This window comes from Neltuma alba, unplaced genomic scaffold (genome assembly GCF_004799145.2).
Source record: "Neltuma alba isolate B1F8T4 unplaced genomic scaffold, ASM479914v2 tig00011420_pilon, whole genome shotgun sequence".
NCBI lineage: Eukaryota > Viridiplantae > Streptophyta > Magnoliopsida > Fabales > Fabaceae > Neltuma > Neltuma alba.
Window position 1 is genome coordinate 33,420 of NW_021636104.1, and position 15,685 is coordinate 49,104.

Consider the following 15,685-nt stretch of genomic DNA (forward strand, 5'->3'; position numbering starts at 1 on the left):
AGTTAGTCAAGTTAATTATTTGTTGTCAATAGGTATTATCTTTCCTAAAATACCATTGCTAATCATATATATTAGTTAGAATTACTATTTGATAAAATTTTAACATATGCAACTACTGTAAGGACAACTTTATAAAAAATAAATAAATACAAAAGATAAAGTAGATTAGGGTCTTATGTTTAAAATCAAATTAAATGTCAAACAAGCTATTATAATAAGAAACTAAGATAGTATAATTTTCCTAACTTAGAAACACATCATCTTATTTTTTTTAAAAAAAAAAAAAGCTCCGGTTTATGGAGACCAGACTTTTTAATATTCAGATTAATTTTTCTCACGGACAAAGAGACGCGTACAGAAGCAAGAGTGGTAGCTTTCCACTATATGGTTGGTTAATTTTCCATGATCTCTGGATTTGTCCCATGCCCATGAGTACATATGCTTTCTTTTATCGTTGTTGTAACCTGGCTACGTTCATTTTTAACTTTAAATATTTTTCAGTGTCTCTGTTCTCTCATACTGTCATATATACTTCATCATCCCAACAATAATAGAGTATTTCTTTAATTTATATATTGTTCCGGTCTTAAATATAAGACCCATATACTAGTTTGCATAAAGGTCTTATATTTAGAACGGGGAGAAGATATAGAGAAATGTATTCTTTGTGCCCGTGTTGAGAATTCGTTGGATCTGGTCAGAATGTGATTTTGATTAAAGCAGCATGCGAGTGACTTTGTCTCCAAGCAGGTCATAAATTAAATGTACTCTTTAATTTCCAAACATGCGATTTGCCTAACAAGCTAACTTCGGCCGTTAGTCTTCTTTCAATTCACATTCTATACGTAACTAACACGGTTACGTCATTAATTAAAGGCATTAATCAGACTTTTCATGTGCCTTTGTCTATTACTATCTTGAGCTTTTGACGGTTATATATGTTACTACTTTTTATCCTAAATATAAGAATTAGTTTAATTCATACTACTTTCGGTCTTATTTATAAGAACTGGTTGACTAATTTGAGGAGATTAAATAAAAAAGTTAAGTTAGTTATTTATAATAAATATGTGTTGTCTTTCCTAAAAATATCCCTACTAATCAGGTGTATTGGCTAAAATTATTATTGTTAGAAGGACTGTCTTGGAAAAAAATGTATAAATACGAGAGACAAAATGAATTGAGATCTTATATTTAGGATCAAAACAAAAGTCAAACAAGTTTTTATATTAAGAACCGGAAGTAGTAGTATAAAGAAAACTAAGTATTATATTTAGAATTGAAGGTAGTAGTATTGTTTAACCAACAAACCTATGTTGCCAGTTACATCATATTTGGCTCTAGTGAACACAAAAAAAGAGGTTATACCATATTTGGCCGTCATAACACCATATTTACCGATGATAAACTATTAATAAATTTAAAATGTGATTGTCAACAAATTGTATTTCTGGCTAGCTAGTTAGTCTATTCATGAGCATCATTTGCCTTATGTGCCGTGTGAGAAAAATGGAAGAGGGAAAAAAGAAAAACTTATAATAAGTTCAATTTACAAAATTAGAAAAGTGGGGTTATAAAATTTTAACTAAAAAAAAGATAAAAGAACAAGAAAAATCAATTAAAAACTTTTAATAATTTTTTTATTTTTATTTTTTACGTGAACACATTAGAATTTTTCATCCCCTCCCCTCAGATCTAACAAAGATGATATTGGGTGCTTTCCACAAGGCATGGTTGGTTAATTGTGCCGGATCTGTCTGTGTCGATTTGTTCCACGTACTTAGGAGTAGTACATATGCTTTTCTCTCACGTCTTATCCTTTGCAACTAGGCTCCATTATATGCCCCGTTTCATTAATTATGCCACACTGGCTTCTCTCTAGAAGCATTTTGATACCTGAAATTGGGAATTACATAATCCACTCTTAATATATAATTAAATACTTTAAGTAGCTTAAGAAGGTTCATTAAATTGGTTAATATTATATTTATCTGGTCCTTAATATAAGAGCAATTTAACTAATTTAATTAGATTAAAGAAGTTAGGTAAGTTAATTAATTATAAGAATATAATATGTTTTTCCTAAAACACTACAATCATTTTCCCTAACCTCCTCCCTCCCTCACTTACTTGATTATAGTTGAGAGAGTATTTATAAAAGTAATTTAAGAAAAATTGATAAATATAAGAAACATGTCTTATATTTAGGATCAAAATTAACTTAACAATTATATCCTATATTAAAGACTAGAGATATATGTTTTTCTAAAACACCTTAAGCATTCTTCTTAATTCCTCATCTTTTTTTTCCTATTTGATTATTATTGAGAAAATATCAATAGGATTAATTTTAAAAAAAATTAATAAATATGCGAAATATGTCTTATATATATTATCAATATCAACTTCTCAATTAGGTCCTATATTAAGGACCAAACCAGCACCAATTTTTCATCTTCTGCTGATTATTTATTATTTTTATTTATTTCATCGTTTATGCATTTAAAAAAACTACGCCAGGTAGTCCCCAATGGCTAGATCGAACACGCCCTCGGAAAATCTAATTTACTGTGTATCATGTTATTTCTATTTATGAATGTTGTTGAGGCCATAAGTATTTTTTAGGTGAAATAAGGACATTTCTGAGTCACATTAAACTCGAGACTAATTTCTTTCAGTCTTGGAACAGTTAAAGAATAGCTTCTCCACAAATATGCATTTCGGGATTCGAATTTGTGTTCTCTTCTTTGAGAAGTGAATCCATCGTCGCTTCAAGTAACAGCTCGTTGCTAAGCTAAATATAAATTCACTTTTGCTGTAAACTAGTCATGTTAATTTATAAAATAAAAAATATATATATGTAGAAGAAGTTATCTTTAGTTAAACCAAAAATGCTCAAATTTCATACTCCTCCCGTCCTTAATATAGGACCCAATTATTGAGTTGGTTTTAATTCTAAATATAAGACCCATTTCTCATATTTATCAATTTTTTCTAAATTACCCCTATAGATACCCCTTCAACCATAATCAAGTAAAAGAGGGAGATGAGGTATTAAAAAAGATGATTATGGTGTTTTAGGAAAAATGTGTCACATTTCTTATAATTAACTAACTTACCTAACTTTCTTAATCTAATCAAATTTGTTAAATGGGTCTTATATTAAGGACCGAAGGAGTACAATTCTTTCTCTTCTTCGCCCGGGTGGCGGTTTTTTTTTGGGGGGGGATTGATTGGGATTATTAAGATTTTAATTTTATTTCATGTTCCAGGAAAAAAAATTATTTAATGCCAGAAGTCCAGAATCCTTCGCTCGTAAAAAAACAAGTAGTGGAGTACCAATTTATTAATATTTATCACAATTAAATTGTCATTATTTGATTACCATTTTGCTGATGTATCAAACTTATTATGATCCATATTCCCAAAGTACCATAATATTAATTTTAAAACCAAGGTCGGAAATATCATTATTCTTCAGGATGACTACTTCGTATTGACTATTTGAATTTAATTAAATGTGGACTACCCTACTTGTAAAGCTTTGGAACGGCCTAACCCGCATGATTCCCACAATCAGAAGTAATCAAGTTTATTCCATTCTCGAAATGTATCATCAAGGTACAAATTATTATTATTAGTAATACTAAGTTCTTATGAATTTACTATTTCTCAATAAAGAATCACCACTCCTATAATGACCCAATCTTCCGCGCTAATCATGCTTTGGGTCTTGCTAATCATAAATATTAATTATATTTATATGACGTTTAAAAGCAAGATTTGGGCGTGGGATTATCATAAACTGAGAAGTCGCGAGATCTTTGCGTGGTTGATCCCCCCAAAAGCAGAGGTGCCAAACTCAGCTGTCAACGTGACGACGAGGCACGGATCTCGTGAGTCGTGACAGTCCTTTAATATTCCATATCTTTTTCGTTTTTAAAAAAAAATTAAATTTATTCACGACACAATACCACTTATTTTTAAAAATTATTTAAAATTCAAATGAAATATTAAATACAATAAATTTGGGAAAAATTTCATATTTACAAGTGAAAGTTATTTTTCTGATGCTATTTATAAAACACATACAATATATTTCACTGGAATAAACAGGAATGTTAAATTCTATTAATGATGCCTTAAAATTTAATTATTTTTCTAATTTTATAAATATCCGGTGTACACATTCAAAAAAATAATAGAATAATAATTCATAAATAAAATTATCTATTTATGTAATAAATTCAAAAAAATTACTTCTATTAAAGAGAAAAAAAAATACTCTCTCAACTCCACACCACATGACCAGAGTACATATTTACAAGTTAAATTTAATAATTTACATATCCAACTCAAATTTTCATTATATTAAAAAAGTTTGAATAACTTATTAATTACTCATATTTAATTAATTGATTTGAACAGCCTGGAGTAAAATGAGTAAACGGCAGAGAAAACATTAGAAAAATAAGATAAAATTGTAATAAAAAAAGTCAAGAGAAGCAACGGGGAAAACAGCGAGGCAAGAATAACACGTGCAGAGAGAAGCGTTAGCGGTTTCGGTACCCATGGCCGCAATCGCAAACGGCGAGTGTAGGCCCCACCTTCTTCCTCTTTCCCTGAAAAAAAATTCATTTATAAATATTATACTATTCAGTATTCACGCATATGCATTACTCTCTCGCAGGCAATTGCGATTGCAACTAGAAGGTAGGGGTGAGAGAGAGAGAGAGAGACAGAGAGAGAATCTAGACCCTTGTGAGGCTCCTCGCTCTCTGGGCTGGGGCGTCGTTTGCAGACAGAATCGAAACCTGCCCTTAGTCCACTCGCTCTCTGTGTAATTTGTAAGCTTGTCTTCTAACTCTCTTTGTTTTTCTTTTTTCTGTGTGTTTAATTGATGGTCTTTTCTTGTGCCGTCATCATCACTTCAATCTCTGGAAAGATAAGGGGAAAAGGCATATGGGATTGTCGCCAATGCAAATTATAAGCGATCTCCTTTTCTTAATTTTTTCGGGTAATTTGCTGGAGGCTGAAAACCTGCAACTTTTGGATTTTGATTTGCATGTTATCATTTTGATCAAGTTTTTGTTTTATTGGATTAATTTTTCACAAGATTCCCTCTATTTTCCTGAGCATCCTGTACTGGCCCAACTCCTGAGATCCATACGGGGAATTTTGCCCTTTAGGGCTATATGTATCGGATTTTTGTTTCAATTCTGATTATTGTTTGCGCTGGACGGGTATTACCTGGTCCACGCTCTCAGCCGTTTTGCTAATTCTTACCTTTTTTCTGATCCTTATGTGCATGCGGTTAATTTTGCGCCAAATCCTTGTTGACTAGAGGGTGCAAAACATTTATATCGATCCTGCATGCCTTATTTTATCCCGATCTAAATCTTAAAAACCAATTGGTGAAGATTGTCCCAAATGTTAGGTTTTCTTGATTTTCTGTTAAAATGATATTCGAATGTGTTCTCTGAAACGGATAAAGCTGATGCATATTCCTTCATGATTGCCTAAAACTGGTATGATTCTCTTGTATGCATATCTGTATTGATATGCCTGAGTAATATCACTATGTCCTGCTGAGAAACTGATAATTAAGAAACAAGGCTTTTCTTGTGGGCAGATCAATAAATTCCAACAGAATGTTGGAGGGTCCGTCCTTTCTTGTTGCAAGGGAGTTACCAAGCTCATGTGAGGAAGAGAGCAGGTGGATTTACAGTACTATTCATGTAATGGAGCTGTCGAACAACAAGCGCAGACTGGAACATGGAGAACAAATGGTGTTAGGAAAGTCCTGCAAACGTTCAGATGCTCCTGACGAAGGAGAAACATGGTTGAGAGTGCAAGACCTTTCCCTTTCCCACAACCAAATAAATGACCAAAATCATGCAGGTGATCAGTCAGATTCAAGCTCACTTATCCACCAACTCGGGCGGGATATGTCAATTAACTGTCTCCTTCGATGCTCGAGGTCTGATTATGGTTCTATTGCCTCAGTGAATCAGAATTTTCGATCTCTCATTCGAAGTGGAGAACTATATAAGCTCAGGAGGCAGTTTGGTATTATAGAACATTGGGTTTACTTCTCTTGCAATCTCGTTGAATGGGAGGCATTTGATCCAAACAATGGTCGATGGATGCGCTTGCCTAGATTGACTTGTAATGAATGCTTTATGTGTTCTGATAAGGAGTCACTTGCTGTTGGTACGGAACTTTTGGTGTTTGGAAAGGAGATCATGTCTCCTGTTATCTACAAATACAGCATATTGACAAACTCATGGTCATCTGCTAAAGAAATGAATACTCCTAGATGCTTGTTTGGTTCAGCGAGCCTTGGTGAAATAGCTATCCTGGCTGGTGGTTGTGACCCACGAGGCAACATCTTAAGTTCAGCTGAGCTTTATAACTCTGAAACTGGCAATTGGGAGACTCTTCCAAACATGAACAGAGCAAGGAAAATGTGCTCTGGTGTATTTATGGATGGGAAATTTTATGTCATTGGGGGGATTGGAGTAGGCAACTCAAGACAGTTGACGTCTGGTGAGGAGTTTGATTTGCAGACAAGGAAATGGCGTGAAATACCCAATATGTTCCCTGGTCGATATGGAGGGGCTGGGATAGCCGAGGCACCGGCTGCTGCTGAGGCACCTCCTTTAATTGCAGTTGTAAATAATGTATTGTATGCTGCAGATTATGCTCTACAGGAGGTAAGGAGGTATGATAAAGCCAGGAACTTATGGATCACCATTGGTAGGCTACCTGAGCGGGCAGCTTCAATGAATGGTTGGGGATTAGCTTTTCGGGCATGTGGAGATAGGCTAATTGTTATTGGTGGGCCTCGTGATTTAAATGTGAGGGCAATTGAAGTTAATGCTTGGGTCCCTGGGGATGGCGAACCACAGTGGAACCTGCTGGCCAGCAGACAATCAGGTAGCTTTGTGTATAATTGTGCTGTGATGGGATGCTGAAGATTTTGGGGCTTCGTGAATCTCTTCTGATTGGAATTAACAACAATCTTCAATTTTCTTGGAGATGAGTTCTGGCTTATGGGTAAACTCTGCCCTCCTTTTTGGGGAAATTTCATGTCGTACTTAGAGTCATAGATACAGGTTTAGAAGTTTCACAGGGTGGTCATTTTTTTCCCTTTCTTTTTCTAGTTTCTTATGGTCTTTTTCACTTAAATTAGCATGAGGGCTTGTCAGATGTTGGCATCCTGTAGGCACAGGCAAATAATGTGAACTGGTACATGTTGTGTTGCAATGGCCATTTTTACAAATTTAATTGAAGCATTGCAGAATTGTAATTGTTATCTCATCTCAGCTTTGCTTTCGCCTTTTCTGGTGGCTCTAAGAATTGTAATTAGTATCTCATCTCATCTTTGCTTTCGCCTTTTCTGGTGGCTCTAATCACCGTCTTATGCTTCAGCTCTTCCCACCGCAGAATGTGCACAAATAGTAAGAGAGAAAAAGAGCTTAGGAATAGGCTGATTAGCCTCATGCATGAATCTTCCCTTCTTTTTTCATAATGTTTCCTTCTAAAGGCAATGAACAATGTGTGGTTACTTCTCACTGGAAGATATACATGGAATTAGAAAGCTGAGCAGATCTATTATCGCCACAATTATGAAGAAATTGACTCAGATTATACTGTCAATGACTGAAGTTTATTTAATTACAAACGTGACTGCAAGTGCCCCTGCTCCTCTAAAAGATCCTTTCACCATTGCTGGGTGAGGTTTGGACATTTTTGAATGGCTGGCATTTTGTTCTTGTTTGGCGTTATCATGTATGAACTCCTTACTGACTGTTGTTAGAATAATGAGGATTGACTTGTAGCCAAAAGATTGTTTTCCTCTTCGTTTTGGAGTTATCTGCCTTACGAAATTTGGAAATGATCTTGTGATATTTAGGACACATTAGCATGATTTCTGGAATTATTTGATTCATAAATGACCTTCCCAAATTATGTGTCATAAGCTCAGATTTGATGCAAGGGATTTTATTATTATTTATATTGTTTTTCTGTCAACGATTAAATCAACCTGATACATTTGGTTTAGATGTATGCTGTCTTAGATGTTTTCCCCCTCTCTGACTTAAGCGGTTTCAAACGGTTGGCTATGTAAATTTCTTGGTCTCGTATAATCCTGTTTTAGAAGGTTCAATGCATCCAATCATGTACAACACTGTTGGAGTGCCATCCTGTGAAGAGAGGATGGATTGAGGCATACGAAAATCAAAAGCTAGATGTAACTTTCTGTAGAAGGATGATAGAAGGATAGTTCGCTCATATCACTGATTCTTGCAGGCTTATCTTTCTCCTCATTGAGGTGGAAGTATCTTTAGGGCTCTTGAACGGCAATAAGCGGTTCGTAGATATACTTGCAACTCTGCTATGCAAGTTTGAAATCATACACTCGCTGGCCAGTTTGTAGATACCTGGTCTCCATAGAATGCTTGATCCTTTAGTTCTTGCTGTGGCTCATGTACATTATTACTAAAGTGGCTTAGCTATTGGCTTAATCATGAACGGTTGGTGTGTTCTTAGAGGATGAGAAAGGTGATAGGATACGACTTGGAGAACCACAAAGGCAAGCATACATCGGGGAGTGGTGAACAGTATGATCTGAGTTATTGTTGGTCCAGATGTGGTGGGTTCGAACAGTTCTTCGATTATCTGCAAGATGATAAAGAAATCTTTGTAGGAGACAACATGGCAAGTACAGATTGTACAACCACCGAAAAGGAACAAATCATAATATATGGCCCACTCACATGTGCTTCCCTCCCGCTTCTCCAACTTCTGCTCCTGCTCCTGCTCCCATAGTACTTTGCCTTTGCACTTTACTTCCCCAGACTCCTTTCACTGTTATATTTATCTCTTTAAAGATAATCTTTTTAAAGGAGTATTCTTTATTTATTTTATCATTGAAGATCGATTAAAGCAACTAACGAATTGGCTGATATAAACTATAGCGATTGATTAGGGGAGCTAAAGCGATAGTGAGCTTATGTCATGATGATGAAACCATGCATGGAAAATATGGGAGTTAAGAAGAAAAGGGAGAGAAATTGGAAATCGAAAAGAATATTGCACTGATTTTTGAATTCGGAGGAAGGATTTCCCATTGGCTTTCTTACGGAAAATGGCTTAATGCAGGCGCATATTATATATATAAATCAATATTGGTATAGGTATAATAAAATTTTTTAAGCAGATTGTATTGTTGATATTCATATTCATTAATAATATACTCCCATGTGATAAATATAAGATCCATTTTATAATACTACCTCTCGTTTTTATTATAAGATCTTGTTTGACTTTTATTTTGGTTCTACTTATAAGATCCCAATTCACTTTGTCTCTAATATTTATACATTTGTTTCCAAAATAGTCTTTCTAATAATGGTAGTTCTAACCAACACACTTGATTAGTAAGGATATTTTAGGAAAGACAACACATATTTATTACAAATAACTAACTTAACTTATTTTCTTAATCTCCTCAAATTAGTCAACTAGCTTTTATAATCAGGACCAGAGGTAGTATAAGTTTTATTACAAAATAAGTTTTATATTTAGAACATAAAGAATATATTTTTTTCATATTTAATTTGCATAAAATGTAAGGTTGGCACCCATATCGAATGCTTGAAAACTACTACTTTCGGTTCTAATTATAAGAGGTAGTTGATTAATTTTAAGAAATTAAGGAAAGAAGTTAAATTAGTTATTTGTAATAAATAGGTGGTGTCTTTTCTAAAATATCTTTACTAATCAAGTGTATTAGCTAGAATTACCATTATTAGAAAGATTATCTTGGAAAAAAATACATAAATATGAGAGACAAAGTAGATTGGGATTTTATATTTAGGATCAAAATAAAAATCAAATAAAATCTTATATTAAAAACCAGAGGTAGTATTTAATATTTATTTATTTGTATTTTTCTGAGGTGTTCATTCATGTTATCGTATCACTTCACTTGTAGATGTAACCGAATGAGTAAAAATTAACGTCGCAATTAAAATATTATTCTACTAAAGTACCTAGTGATTCGCATGTTAATAGAATTTTCACCAAAAAAAATATTTATGAATTATTTATGGTTTTTTCCCCTTAAAGATCCGATAATATGCTGTAAAAGCTAAAAAGTAAAAACTATATGCTGTATATATTGTCAGAAAAACTATACGCCCTTTCATGCATAAGCGTGATAATTATGTTACGTTTTTGGCGGAAAAAAATTTTAATTAACGTGAAAAGTTTTCACCGAGTCGCGCAAAGTCTAAAGCACCCTTGTGCTTCATTCGAATTTTCCATTTCTCACCCACCCAAGACTATATCTGCATGATTTCAAGAAATGGAGTCAGCTGAAACTTGAAACCCTTTTCAGCATCAATCCATCACCTGACCTCTCCTTAACATTTGGTTCCCTTGATGAATAATTGGGTTCTGTTATGTAACCGAGCCTTCGAGTTTGAGTTGAAAACTCACGCTGTCCATGTGATGCATCAGGTTTACTAATCATCTCGTCTACTTCTTTTAATTTTTGTACTTGCTATATTCTGGTATTGTGGGTGAAAATTTTTATTATTTATTTATTTATTGGGCTGTTCAATGAAGAGGGAGAAGATGGTGAGAATAATGTCAAAGCAGAGAAGAAATTGAACCGTTATATCCATCTTTCCTCATAGATACTGGTGGTAATTGATGCTGGTTGGCTCATATACGTAGAAATAAGTACAAGGTTCGGTGTGGAGAACAGTAAACCAATTAGCTATGGCCCCACGCCTCTGCATTTCCCAATTAGCACAAGTAGGTTGAAAACCAGGGTTACTCTGTCCTCTGTAGAAGGACAAGGAAGTTTATTTATTATGACACATATATTGATGTTACAGTATTACTATGTTGAGAAAAGAAAACCACCTAGCCATTTCACGTGAGTGGCAATTAGCGAATGATGGAGGCAGAAAAGGATGATCTAATTACGAAATACAGCTTTAGGATCGGTAAATCCCTTTTTGAATCCCATTTTGGAGTAATCTCATAAGAAAGACAGCTAACCACTGATAACAGTCAACAGCTCTACCTTTATGGATGAGGATTATATGCTCAAAGTGGAATGATTAATTCCATGGTGATGATTTTTACGAATATGATCGCAAATTGACTTACAAGGACTCATTTTTTAGCTTCCTGTACGGTTTGCATCAATATAAGCAGAAGCTTCGCTTTACATTTTATGAACTGCCTCTGGATTGATTGATCAACTTTTGCAGAAAATCAATTGTGCTAGTTTCATGAAACTTCACTTTTGGGTTGGGGTTGCTGAAGATTCCGTACTGGATGAACAGAAACTTTTAAGTATTCTTCAAGGCAAAACTCCTGAGCGAGGGGCTTTTCATGATCAGAACCCCGTGGTATTGGAAGTCATGCCATAATTATATTCCCAGCTATCTCCTCAAACGTGCAGGAATGTGCATGCTTGCTACTAAAATGCGTAGTTAAACTGACAGATGAACTATTAGCTTCAAGTCTTCAGCTACTAAGCCTATGGCATATCCTTGGCGGAATCATACCCTGGGATTACTCTATACTTTGAGGAGGATGAGGTCTGCGGAAATTTTTGTTCTATCTGTGTTCTGTGACCGACCTGACTGGCTTGATCTGTGGACAGAAATAAGCTCCGTACTAATGATCAAGGTGCAGGAAAAAAATTTGGCAGAGAAAGTTGAAGAGGGTAGTTCTCACATAACGCACTGATTATCTCAAGTGTCTTAATTTGGTTGTGGCTTGGATATTTGAGAGCTGAAGGCTTCTCTCCAAAAGTAGGTAATTTTTGAATTATTGATGATGATAGTGGATAAAATGGAAGAATGTTTAGCAGTAGGGAAGGAATGGTTCAAACATAATGGAATAGGGAATTTGATGTTGATCGCATTACTAATTATTGGGAACCTCGGAAAAGTCCTTCTTCAGTTCTTCCTCAGAAAATAACAGTCAAATAAATGAGGAACAAAGTTTTCCTGTTATTGCTTCTGGATTTGAACGTCCTACAGGTCTTTTCTTTTGGAAGTTGAGAGCAGAGAACAGCAAAACCTTTCGTTTTCCTCGAATAAAGGAGACTTTGAATTCATCACTGGTTGGTATCATCATGTTATCATCAAACAAAAAGACCATTTGATAGAAGAACAACAAAAGTTAATTTCGATTATTTTGCCTATGAGCATCAAGCTTGAAGCTCCATTATCTGTCATTGTCTTCTCCTAACCGAATATATGGTTACCAGAACAAGGTCTAACAGCTTTTGAATATTGGTTACCTCCTATTATTTCTGAACTAAGAAGAATCTCACCTTATAGCCAATCAAAATAAGAAAAAGAGAAAATATAGAAACACCTTCATGTTTAATGGTCACTCGAACTATTCTTTATATGAAAGTTGCATTCACTATTGATATTCATGCTCTGCCTCCTTTTACTGTTACTGACAAAGGCACTGAAGACTTGTGTCTTTTCCCAAATTATTTATATCCGCAGCTATATGGGAATCTGAGAGTGCTTCTAAAATGTCTCGTGGATTTTAACCATTATGCCTAGAAGCATTGCGCATGTTCCTATATTGGTAGTAGGATTGGACAATAATTCCAACTTGTTTAGAAGAGCGACGTGAAGATTAGAAGGAAGACTGGGCCCTGAAATTTCAAACAGTGTAGGACTGAATATATGAAAATTGTCCTATACAAACTGCTATAGCCTTTTCTTTCTCGTCCTCTTCTTTTTGATAGTTGATCCCTAGAAGACGCGACTCTAGCATCCGTGGCTGCAAGTGGAAATCAGAACCTTCCAGTTGCAACATTGACTTTGTGTATGAAACATCAATGTCTAGCTTGATCTCTGCACTAGAAGTTACAGATACACAATTAATAAAAAAGAGACATCCGTATCTTGGAGAGTATGTGCCGACACAAGCTCCTAGAATGAGTTAGGGTGATTCAAATCTGTGCAGTGTGATTGACTATGAAATGATGATTTTTATTTTGCCCTTCGAGTTAATTCATGTTCATGCTATTACCTCTTACTGAGTCGACTTTTCACTGAATATCACCGAAAGAGTATGGTAAAGAGAACTCTGGGGACTGTGTCTCAGAACATAAAGACATTGAGGGCCCCATCAATATTTCTGGAGAGTGTTCACATCGGACCTAAATAGTACGACATATCCATCCCGCTTGTCCAATCCCGAGACGCCACGTGGGACCACTATAGCTGCATCTTCCGCATCAGATAATAATTTACTTATTGCTGCCGCAAAGTTAGGGGCAAACAATTATGAGGTTTGGTGAATAACGCCAAAGGCTCACTTATTTGGTCCTGTCACTGCCATTTCCTTCTTCCCTCCGTGACCAGTAGCATCTTCTTGCTAGTCGCCTTCATGCACATGTCTGTGTAGTTTAGTCATTCATTTTCTTCTGCATGGCTCGTCACATCAAGCTCTATGCTTTGGAAAAAGAAGAAATAATGAATATGGGAAAGTGAGGGAGAAATGGAAGCAGTCTGGAAGAATTAGCATGAACCATTTAGCAGTGTGAAGGACTTTCGCATTATACATTTGATTTTGACTTTCGCTACGGGGTAGCTTCTTTTGGACTTTTGGATTAGGTGCCAAAGACACTAAACTGGTGCTTGTGAACAATGCAGAATTTATTCAAATATTTCAGGCTTCTCAAATGATTTAAATAACGTCTTCTCAATGAGATTATTGTGTTTTATACAAGTTGTTTTTAGTATGTAATGGTTTTTCTTGTTCGTTCTCTGTCTACGTATCTGCTGACAAGCTCCGCCTCTGTACCCACCAAGTCCCTACAATTAAGATTGTCTTGAAATTAATTAGCTAGTGACTTAAAATTTGGAATTTGGCCAACATGAGTGAAAATATTTAAATCTCAATAAGGAAGGGTTATTGAACTTGCAATAGCTTACACCTCAAACGTGGGCCATTAAATACTTAATCATTTGTCCATTAATGACATGTATTCTTTAATATCTTTTACGCTCTAGATTGGAACAGACTTTGATGGCCTACCCAATGAATGCTCTGTATCCAAAAGGAAAATATATAGTAGAACCACCGGACATGACTTCTCCGAAGGATTATTGAACAAGCAATCAAATAGAGGAGGTATGCCGCCCCCCCCCCCCCCAAAAAAAAACCTTAATTTTCTCGCAAAACAAACAAGAGGTTGTCATTTGTTGTCCTGTTTGCATCTGTAATTTAAATGTCTAGATATTAATTCACTTCCAAAATATTAAGGCTGTCCTTCCTGATGCATGTATCAGAAACAAGGTAAGGTGATTGCTTTATATTATAAGAGATTGGCGGCCAAGGGCTTTAAAATCCTGCGTTATTGTGGGGCCATGTAATGGCAGAAATTTGTGACAATGGGGCCCTAAACAAAACAATTTAAATTGCTAATGTTTGTAGGGAGTTGTCTTGTTCTAACTAATTAGTATCTTCACGAAACTTGATATTGAAACAATCTCTCCCTCCTTTTCTCTATTTAAGCAGGCTTTTATCAGTGAAACTTCCTCCTGCAACACGGTGCAAGCAGAAAGGCTAAAGCTTGAGAGCACCACAAATAGAACTTTGAGCCATGTCTGGCCAGAAAAGTCGTAGAGCTTCAAACTTCAACGAGAATGAGATTAATGATCTTGTGTCCAAGTTACAAGCACTTCTGCCACGCCTGAACCGAAGGGCTGACTCAAGGGTATGATGTTCAATAAGACATATCGACAATTTACTCTGCTGCATGACATGCATTATCAACTACTTTGTTTTTATCAAAGATCAAAGCTTTTCCGGATCAAAGTTCCTCAGATTTCATTTGTGAACAGAAGCTTTAGATTCATGCACTTCTGATTTTAAGGTTCATTTACTTAGGAACAACGCGGCGACGGGAATCTTAATTACTCTTGATTACATGGTTATGGATAGAAATTCAGTACCATGTCAAAGATCACTGCTTTAAAAGTTCATTCTTTTACACGAAAATCCGCGATTAAAGCAGAAATTGGTGGGTGTGTGGTGCAGGTATCAGTATCGAAGGTGTTGAAAGAAACTTGCAGTCACATCAAGAAGCTACAGAAAGAGGTGGAAGAGCTCAGTGAAAAGCTAATAGAGCTGATGGATTCTGCTGACATTAGGGATATAGACGAAGAGAGTCTTCGAAGATTATTGCTACATTGACGAATAATGAACCATATAGCGTATAGGCCTTATCACCTACCCTTTTGCTTTTTCTCTCTTTTCCTGTTGCGTACCCTTTGTTGGTGGGCTTCGACCGCTACATATTATAATATCGAGCATATCTAGTGGATGCTATCTTGTCGTTGAAATGCTACCAAGCTACTATATGCTTGGTCCGATGTGTGAAATGAAGAACTTTCTGCCATTTAGGGGGAATTAATCTCTTCTCTGATTTGATGTATATTGGGAAATTGTAGCTATGCTCATGCGAGTTGAAAATTTTTCATCTAGATTTCAGTAAGGCGGAGTAAGACTCAAAACGACCCTCGTACTTTCTTATCTTCTTTCATGAGTGACATCAAGAGTAAGACTAGGTTGTTTTAATAAATGATTTCAACTTCTTTTATGTGCGACAAGTTCTTCA

General features: G+C 35.4%; 2 protein-coding genes across 5 annotated transcripts; both read left to right on the forward strand.

The window, feature by feature from the left end:
* The first annotated feature begins 4,678 nt into the window (after positions 1 to 4,678).
* Positions 4,679 to 8,960, forward strand: LOC114713235 (F-box/kelch-repeat protein At1g74510). 4 transcript variants are annotated; one of them, XR_003737318.1, is made up of 3 exons: positions 4,687 to 5,017; positions 5,633 to 7,059; positions 8,317 to 8,960. XR_003737318.1 is itself a non-coding variant. In XM_028897828.1 (3 exons), the coding sequence occupies exon 3, from the start codon at positions 5,652 to 5,654 to the stop codon at positions 6,975 to 6,977; it is 1,326 nt and encodes a 441-aa protein (XP_028753661.1). In that variant the 5' UTR covers positions 4,687 to 4,847; positions 4,946 to 5,017; positions 5,633 to 5,651; the 3' UTR covers positions 6,978 to 7,368. The 4 variants fall into 4 exon arrangements, 3 of the variants coding, with proteins under 3 accessions (XP_028753662.1, XP_028753661.1, XP_028753660.1); XM_028897828.1 differs by lacking the exon at positions 8,317 to 8,960 and having other exon boundaries at positions 4,687 to 4,847; positions 4,946 to 5,017; positions 5,633 to 7,368; XM_028897829.1 differs by lacking the exon at positions 8,317 to 8,960 and having other exon boundaries at positions 4,679 to 4,847; positions 5,633 to 7,368.
* Positions 8,961 to 14,610: 5,650 nt separating this feature from the next.
* Positions 14,611 to 15,547, forward strand: LOC114713194 (transcription factor ILI4-like). Its single transcript, XM_028897781.1, has 2 exons — positions 14,611 to 14,782; positions 15,106 to 15,547. The coding sequence occupies exons 1-2, from the start codon at positions 14,669 to 14,671 to the stop codon at positions 15,259 to 15,261; spliced, it is 270 nt and encodes an 89-aa protein (XP_028753614.1). The 5' UTR covers positions 14,611 to 14,668; the 3' UTR covers positions 15,262 to 15,547.
* The last annotated feature ends 138 nt before the right edge of the window (positions 15,548 to 15,685 follow it).

What these genes read in the sequence shown, in the direction of transcription:
- LOC114713194 (XM_028897781.1), top strand. Translation starts at nt 14,669, where the DNA reads ATGTCTGGCCAGAAAAGTCGTAGAGCTTCAAACTTCAACGAGAATGAG. An exon ending in ACCGAAGGGCTGACTCAAGG is followed by an intron (nt 14,783 to 15,105) that starts GTATGATGTTCA and finishes TGTGTGGTGCAG; the next exon opens with GTATCAGTATCGAAGGTGTT.
- LOC114713235 (XM_028897829.1), top strand. Translation starts at nt 5,652, where the DNA reads ATGTTGGAGGGTCCGTCCTTTCTTGTTGCAAGGGAGTTACCAAGCTCA.